Genomic DNA, 9231 nt, shown 5'->3' on the forward strand with positions numbered 1-9231 from the left:
ACTTGACCCCATCCATTGGAGATTCCGAAACGTATGACGAAGGTCACAGGTTCAAATCCCAAAGAAATAAAAATCAATTTTCCTCTTATTTCGTATTATATAGCCTAATTGTTACGTTGATGGGGTATAGCTCCAATTATACTCAATCGGTGAGAGCGTCTACATAGTATTCGGAGGAATTGTTTAGAACTTTCGAAAAGTATGAAGGAGGTTCCGGGTTCTAATCTAAAAAAGGGTTACTTTCATTTTCTTATTTCCTATTAAATGATCGTTACTTTGATGGGGTGTAGTTGCAATTCCGTTTAACCCCCTTAACCAGTCGGGCAGAATACCTACAACGCTTGACGGAAGTCCCGGGTTCAAATCCCAAATAGCTCCAATTTGATTTTCCTCTTATTTCGTATTATATTATCGTTTGAAGGTTTGCATGGCGAGGTTATAATATAATATATTGATGCTTGTGGTACAACACGTAGATAGTTCTGAAAAGGAGTGTTGTTGTAAGTTGAGAATGTCTCGACGTCTGGATTGAGCTACTTCAATCGTCTTCAGGAAAATAATGTATTATATTATATTATCGTTACGTTGATTTGGTAGGCTCCAATTCTACTGGACCCCATAACTCAGTCTGTTAGTGCATGCATATGGTATGTCGGAGGTCTCGGGTTCAAATCCCAAGGAGTCGAGTTTGATTTGTTTGATTTAACTGAATAATATATTTGATAAGGTTAAACCTAATCAATTTTAGACCTGCAGTTACCATTTTATCAACGAACAAATAGTCACGAAGTGCTGCTTTTTAGCTGTATTATTGTGTGTATTTGCATACCCATTTGAAATTTATTGGGGAAAATGCTTTATTGTTATTCACATGACAGCGTTTCTTTTTAAATTTTATGTATGCTTGTTGTTAAACATTTACAATTATGTTGTGGTAGACCTATTATATTTATTGTGGGCATGTAATAAAATTTTGTTTTAATGATTGTTCACATAAAATACTGTAGTTTGTATGTGTAATTGTTATCAAAATTAAACAAATATAGACTATACTCATTAATCCTCATAAGGGCATTATGTGTATAATATTGTATTGATAGAAAAGATTGACAATAAATTATACCTATATGGCACAATTCACTACATTTTCTATTACCGGTCGTTGACCTATGTACCTAAATTAAAATAAACACGACGTATATTATTAACATCAGTTCCTGCTTATGATAATCATGTAAACTTTTAAACCACCATCAACAAGTCAGATACTGCAAAATTATTTAAGAGTATGCATTGGACATTAAGTCATTTTCCAGCAAGCGTAATAATAAATAACAACTAAGTTACCGATGAGGGGCAGAAATTATAAGAATCACCATCAGGATCCTCAAAACTTTCCTTTTCAAGATATATATGGCCTAGATGATAAATTTCATGTCCTTATTCAAGAATAGGACTTCTACCGTCAGTCAACATTTCAACTTGCCAGACCACACACTATTAATAACATAAAAAAGATATGTAGAATAGCTAAAATAATATTTACGCGGTCACTTGCATAGAATCGCTAACAGAAACACCTCCCATCCCAACAGTGTATTAAACACAAAGAAACTGCTAATTATAGTTTATTAGAAATTAATAAATGCGTTATTGTGGTGGTATAATGAATGGCTTTATCCTGTTTTACTTTTTCCTCCAAAATATATCAAGGATTGTAAACCACCCATACCCCTCTCTCTGGAGTAAAAGCCACGCTTTTGCCCATTTGAATGCCCAGTTACCCTTCTGATCTCTAGTATAAGGCCACTGCATGCTCCAAATTTCCTTATAAGTTTTCTAACACTGATTAATCCGGGTTCTCCTGATGATATGTGTATTTTGGGTAGCATCCGACTGTGAATCCGGGTTCTCCTGATGATATGTGTATTTTGGGTAGCATCCGACTGTGACGATTTGTTATTGTTCTAAAGCGTTTGCTCACGTTAAGTAGGTTATTAAATGTACGGCAAATATGATTAGGCCAAAAAAACCCTGATGTGGATATAGCCAGCATAATAATCTTTTCCAACATTTCATTTGGTATTTATATTGATATCAGTTTTACTTTCTTCAGTGATAGGTCCACATGGGATGTTCATTTCATAGCTATTTTGGGTGTGGGTTTGTTGAGTATTTACTTCAACTTCATATTGAGAAGATGTATGTGGGATATTTATTTTACTTGGAACTTGAGCTGTGGGAGATGGGGCATTTATTTCATTTTCAATAGATGTAGTGTGGTCGCTTTCATTCTCGCAATCATATTGGGTTGATGTTGAGTCTTGCGAACAATTTTGAAGAACATCTGGGAGTAAACTACCATTAACGCATATATAGTGTTCTCCATGACTTTCGGCATAGTGGCCTAATTGTATAGTTGCATATGACATGCTATATAAAGGTGCAATGACTTTTCTAGCATCGGCGCCAAGCGAAGAATACATGATTATCGTTACAGCAAACATATCAGCGACAGCTTTTAATGTTAAATGGTCACCGTATGTTCCATCCCTTGACATATTCTCGACATATTGAGACCACGGCATTCCAACAAAGAGTTCAAGATGCACGATCTATCGATGAATTCCTATGTTACCTAGGCTGAACCTAGGCGCTTCGAACTGGCAGTTCCCATCACCAGGGGGATTGTAAAGCAAGGATAGTCCATCTTCGGAGAAATCCCTGTTTATTAGTTTTTCATAAGGTTCAAGCAGAATATATAATTTTTGTCTCAGTTGTTTGCGCTTGCTTGCTTGGTTCTTCTTGAACCACCGTGCCTTTTATAACGTACCGTTTTTTGGGGGTTTTTTTACTTAATGCTTCCCTTTGGATTAGCAGGACGATATATTATCAAAACATCTTCGTTTATTTCATATCTTGCAACTTTGTGAAGTTCATTGTGGCGCTTTAGCAAACGGTCATTCAATTTCTTTCCACAGTCCTTTGCGCTCTTGAGCAGCTTCTAAAATTGTTTTGACTGGCGCTCAAAATCTTTCTGCCTAGAGGTACTGTGTCAATTTCATCTTCTGAATATTCGATGTCTATATGTGATTTTGTCAGTATGTTTGATTTTCTGCCATAGTAGATTTCAAAGGACGTTTTCCAGCCAAGTGCTTCTTTGCTTTCTTCGTTCAGTATTCGGTTATATTCTGGAATATGTTGTGCCCAATTGACCCCTTTTTTACCTAGTACCACTAGGTCATACATGATCTTCCTTCTCAAATGTCTATGCAGCCTTTCAACTTTTCCTTGAGATTGGGGATGGTAGGCCCTTGATCTTATTCTTCTGATTTTCATCTTACAAACATCATTCAGTTTGCCTTCAAATTCTTTACCTCTGTCGCTTTGTAGTCTATCAAGGGGGCGATGTTCGTTGTATATTGATGTTATACACTTCGCAATTGGCCCACTTGATTTCCTTTCCAGAGCTCTCAGCCAAACAAAACGACTGAAAATATTAATAACACTTAGTACATATCTGTAGACTTTTTTTCCATTAAATTCAACTGCCTCTTTGCTGAGGTCCATTAGATCAATCTGGGGGGAAAGGTAGAAATTACTTACGGTTAGAGAAATAATAAAAATCGAAATTATTTGAAGTAAAATATTATCAAACTTGGCGTTATTGAAAAGTGTTCTGTAAAATAGCAGTGCTACGTTTAGCGTTAATAATATTTTGTTCATCGCCATCGCCATCATGGTCGTCGTCGTCATCATCATCATCAATAATAATAATAATAATAATATAAATAATAATAATAATAATAATAATAATTTGTTGTTATAATAATAATATTAATAATAATAATAATTTGTTGTTATAATAATAATAATAATAATTTGTTGTTATAATAATAATAATAATAATTATTATTATTAGATTAATATTATGATATAATAATAATAATAATTATAATTATTATTATTATTAGATTATTATTGATATAATAATAATAATAATAGTAATATTTATTATTATTATTATAATTATTATTATTATTGTTATTATTATTATTGATGATGATGACGACGACCATGATGGCGATGACCATGACCATGATGGCGATGAATATAATATTATTACGCTAAACGTGGCACTGCTATTTTACAAAACACTTTTCATTCACGCCGGTTTTGATAATATTTTATTTTTAAAAAATTCGATTTTTGCGGCTTTTTCTTAGAAATATTCACATGTTGCTGAAGAGCTATAGAAAATTAATTATTAAGATGCAGTTTAAATTATGGGCTTTCACCCAATCAATGATCCTCTTTGCATGCTACGCTTAACGAAAACGCGTCAAAATTGCACTAGTAAGAACAAAGACTAATGCTATGTCCAGACTAACAAATGTTTTTTTGACAAAAACTGTTGTATGTCCATATGTATTCATGATGTGCCTTTGGTCTTGATTTGGTGTCATTGTGACCATATTTAGGCAAGTCACATGTTTTTGTCACATAATATTTGATAGTCTGGACAGGGCTTAACACAACACAATCAAAGCAACGTTGCGCGCGCTGTACTTCGATTCTTATTTGCTATTTCAATTAATTAGGTCAATTATTAATAATATCCAGGATATATTGTATAAAATTGAATAAACGGCTGGAGATTCAAGAAAAAATTGTGTATGTAATATAGGCTAATTCAAATCGTATTCGGTATATTGGCTAAAAAAATGTGTTTGGATTTATGATAAAGGAATTATAAAAAAAGTCCCATTCATACCCTTTTATTTAGTAATTTTTATTTCTAAAACAGAACTATAAGCCTACACTAACTACATTAGCTATGTCTTCATATTAAAATAATTACATCACATTAACAAGTTTAGTTTTATTTTTTAAAATCGATCATTTTTTTTAGTTTATTTTTTATTTGTGATTAAGTCGTTTACAAGATGAGTCGTGTCGGCAGCTCGTTAAAACCAATCACTTGTCTACCATATAACGTGTTGAATGAAAAATGAAAATAAAAAACAATTGAACCATAAAATTAAATTTAATAATAAATATCGGCAACTATTTAATTAATATTTAAATAAAAGAACACCTATCCCCATGTCAATCTAAAAGTAACCATAAAAACATATATGCATATTTTCCATGTAAAAATACGAACCTATATTTGTGAGAGCGGATGATGGGAAGGATGTGGACGGAGGCATGCGCTCTTGTTTAAATTGAATAAAATATAGAATAAAATAAAATATTTAATTAAAAGTAATTTTTAATGAACTTACCTGATGTTGTGACTGGATGTGCTTTGTAATTAAGGGTGTTAGTCTCGGCTTATTAGTAAATTTTGCATTATGGATGCTAAATTTGAGGTTACGTTTAGTCACATGGAGGATACTTCGTTCTGACAACCCCATGTATCCAGCCGCAGCACAGTTTCTTAGCTTTTTGCATCCGCCAGATTTTGCTTGATCAAACGTTCTCTCAACCAATCCTGATATAGTAGACTTCTTCACGATTTTTTTTCCATTAAAGTACAATGTTGGCGTCGTTTGTGGCCCGAGATGGTATTGATCTTTATTGCGCCAATATCGCACAACAGCATTTTTTTTAATTTTTTATTACGCGTTCGCTCAGCAACAGGAACTTTGAAAATACCTTGGACAAGTAAAAGGATGGTCTCGTATACCTCGTCGTTCATTGGATGAATGTATCCCGCCGATTCTTTTTTACCAGGCGAAATAGGAACGAATAAAAGCAAACTGAAAAGTACAAAAGTGCTTGCCAACTCCACTAAAGTGAACTAATCAAGAGATAATAATTATTTGAGATTTAACCATATAAAACTACTCCGATCAACAACACTGAATTGTGATGGGATTGTGGAAGGTGAATGGGCATTTATTAAAAACATTATGCACTCAAGGACTATTAATATTGGTACCACCTGAATGCTTTTATTCTATCAAGAAGTTAACAAACTACACAAACAAATATTTTAGGCAAGACAATTATTGGCAGTAATGTACGTTTGGCACCATTAAGGCCTTAACTGATCAAAATGTGATTGATTAATTACCTTGTTTGACTAGTGAAAAGCGTGTTACGTAACTGGAAACAGTTACCGAGAAGGTTTTATCTCCTGATAATACCGTAGGCGCGGATCCAGACCTTCGCACCGTTTGACATGACGAAGGTGAGGATGAGGAATTTCTTTTTTTTTTTTTGTTTTTGTTTTTGTAAAAGTGATTGAAGCACCGGTTTATCTGGGAAATTTCATCTCTTCCCTTCCTTTGCAAATGCCATCTGCCTCAACCAAAGACAGAAATACAGGTAAATAAATAAGCAATATAGTATGTTTTTGTATTGACTATAATAATTGAACAGGGACTGATAAAGATGTATTGTTCCATGAAAAATACCAAATGTAAGCATAAAAACTTGCTCATTTTGATGTAAAATAAAAATTGTTAATTTGAGAAATTAATGTATTTAAATATTTTTATCCATTATTTTTCATCGAAAAAAATTATAGAAACACATTTAGACAATGGAAGTATTTTATTGTTTTTATTATACTGTAATTAATAAATTTTAAGAGGGTACACATTTTTAAAATTGAGTAACTTGTATACTCACGTTAATAATTTGTATTTCAAAATATTTTTTATGATATCCTATTTTAAAGGGATAATAAAAAAGCGCCTGCGCGATGTACTGTGATAACGTACAATTGATGTCATAATCAATAAGAGAGGATATTAGGGCCTATAATGTGTGCGTTCATTTTTATAACATTAGAAAGGCACATGTAATGTTTATTATATTATGTTATTTTAAAATCATACTAAAGCGAAAAACTATTATTTTAACTATCTATTCATTTAAAATTATTATTTTAACGACTACTATAGAAACACAACCTAACTGTAGGCTAGCGCAACTTGCAAACACATTAAAAAAGAACAACAAACAACAAAAAATTACCTTCTCTTCTAACGACTCCGCCCACTATGGGACCACCATGTGCGATGGTCAGGGCAGTCTTGATCGGCGTCTGGAGCCTCAGACGATTATTAATCAAGTTTACAATTGTTGTAGCATGAATTCTTTAAATTATTCATTTATGTTATTCAACTGATAATGATCTGCTAGGTACAGTATGTGGCATACCCTAATAATGAAATGTATAAACCATGCATTAGTCAATGTTACATGTATCATAATTATGCAGCTCAGTTATTCTTTTATGTATTTTAGTTACTCGTTTTAATAAGGCGGCATTCATTTCATCATTATCTTCAGAAGCGATATAGAAACAAATATGACAAAGATGATGATTATCGATTATATTTTCATTATTTATTTGTCGATGGTTGACAAGCAGTAAAAGCTCGCAAGAATTAAATCGACTGTCGATCTAGCGAACAGTTTCAGTTAAATCAAACAAATCAAACTCGACTCCAGGATTTGAACCAGAGATTCCCGACATGCCATGTGGATGCACTAACCGACTGAGTTATAGGGTCCAGTAGAATTGGAGCCATACCAAATCAACGTAACGATAATTTAATATGAATTAAGAAGAAAATAAAATTAAACATATTTGGGATTTGAACCCAGGACCTCCGTCAAGCTATGTAGGTATTCTGCCCGCCTGAGTTATGGCGGTCCAATAGAATTGTAACCATACCCCATCAATGTAACGATGATTTAATAGGAAATAGAAAATGAAAGTGGACCTCTTTTGGATTTGAATCCGGAGCCTCCTTTATACTGTTTGGAACCGATGATATATAGGTCTACGAAATAAGAGGAAAATCAAATTTGATCTCTTTGGGATTTGAACCTGTGACCTTCGTCATACGTTTCGGAATCTCCAATAGATAGGGTCAAGTGGGACTGGAGCCATATCCCATATATCGGCATAACGATGATATAATAAAATAAAGGAAAATTAAATTGAACCTTTTCGGGATTTGAACCCGATCACCCTGACACCATATAATCCGAGATACGAGAAATATAAATTTGACCCCTTCTGGATTTTGACCCGACACCCTCCAATCCTACTAGATTCAGAGTGGAATATTGGAGCTATTCCATCGCCGCCAAGGTAGGCCTACAATACGAAAAAGTGAAGAAATAAATTTCAATCTACGAGAAAACTGAGAATTTATAAAAAATCTATAGGTGGAAAAATGGATAGTGTTTTATTACAAAGTGCGACAGGTCATTTTATTACAAAGTGCTACAGACAGTTATTACAAAGTGCGACAACTCAGTTATTACAAAGTGCGACAGAACTTTTTCTGGATTTGAACCCGATCACCCTGACACCATATAATCCGAGATACGAGAAATATAAATTTTGACCCCTTCTGGATTTTGACCCGACACCCTCCAATCCCACTAGATTCAGGGCGGAATCTTGGAGTCATTCCATCGCCGCCAAGACAGGCCTACAATACGAAAAAGTGAAGAAATAAATTTCAATCTACGAGAAAACTGAGAATTTATAAAAAATCTATAGGTGGAAAAATGGATAGTGTTTTATTACAAAGCGGGACAGAGTTTATTACAAAGTGCGACATGTCATTTTATTACAAAGTGCGACAGACAGTTATTACAAAGTGCGACAACTCAGTTATTACAAAGTGCGACAGACTTTATTACAAAGTGCGACAGTTATTACAAAGTGCGACAGGTCATTTTATTACAAAGTGCGACAGACAGTTATTACAAAGTGCGACAGCTCAGTTATTACAAAGTGTGACAGACTTTATTACAAAGTGCGACAGTTATTACAAAGTGCGACAGACTTTATTACAAAGTGCGACGATTATTACAAAGTGCGACGCAACACACGTGGCGTGCAAAATGTAGGCCTAATCGAATGTAAACCCCAATGAGCGGTAGCAGGGCTCACGCTAACTGCTCGCCAAATCGCCATTAGCGAAAACTATTTTGGATTGGCGAAAATAATAAACTGATTTAGCCATTTTGGCGAAAGCCTAAAATCAAAGAAAGTTTTAAGTACTAGCTAAAATACATCGGGGTTTTTTTTTTTCATTTAAGCTCCATTTTTCGCTAACTCCATTGTGGATGAATCATACTAAATAGCGCCGTCTTGGGGTCTCTGTAGATTAGTCGTAAGTGGATTTCCGCGGCACGATTAAAAATCGTAACGGTACTGGGTTTGGTCTACAGGAGTTTGTGCTTTGAACA

At 34.0% G+C, this 9231-nt stretch overlaps 1 protein-coding gene across 1 annotated transcript; it reads right to left on the bottom strand.

Annotated features, from left to right (window-relative positions):
• Positions 1-2964: 2964 nt before the first annotated feature.
• On the bottom strand, positions 2965-3570 carry LOC117116221. Its single transcript, XM_033260209.1, has one exon. The coding sequence runs from the start codon at positions 3568-3570 to the stop codon at positions 2965-2967; it is 606 nt and encodes a 201-aa protein (XP_033116100.1).
• Positions 3571-9231: the final 5661 nt, after the last annotated feature.

The sequence above is a fragment of the Anneissia japonica genome, unplaced genomic scaffold, assembly GCF_011630105.1.
Source record: "Anneissia japonica isolate Jap-2015-1 unplaced genomic scaffold, ASM1163010v1 scaffold45328_len9684_cov105, whole genome shotgun sequence".
NCBI classification, from domain to species: domain Eukaryota; kingdom Metazoa; phylum Echinodermata; class Crinoidea; order Comatulida; family Comatulidae; genus Anneissia; species Anneissia japonica.

Bases quoted from the DNA above. Each gene is read 5' to 3' on its own strand.
- LOC117116221 (XM_033260209.1), bottom strand. From the start codon at position 3,570: ATGGACCTCAGCAAAGAGGCAGTTGAATTTAATGGAAAAAAAGTCTAC.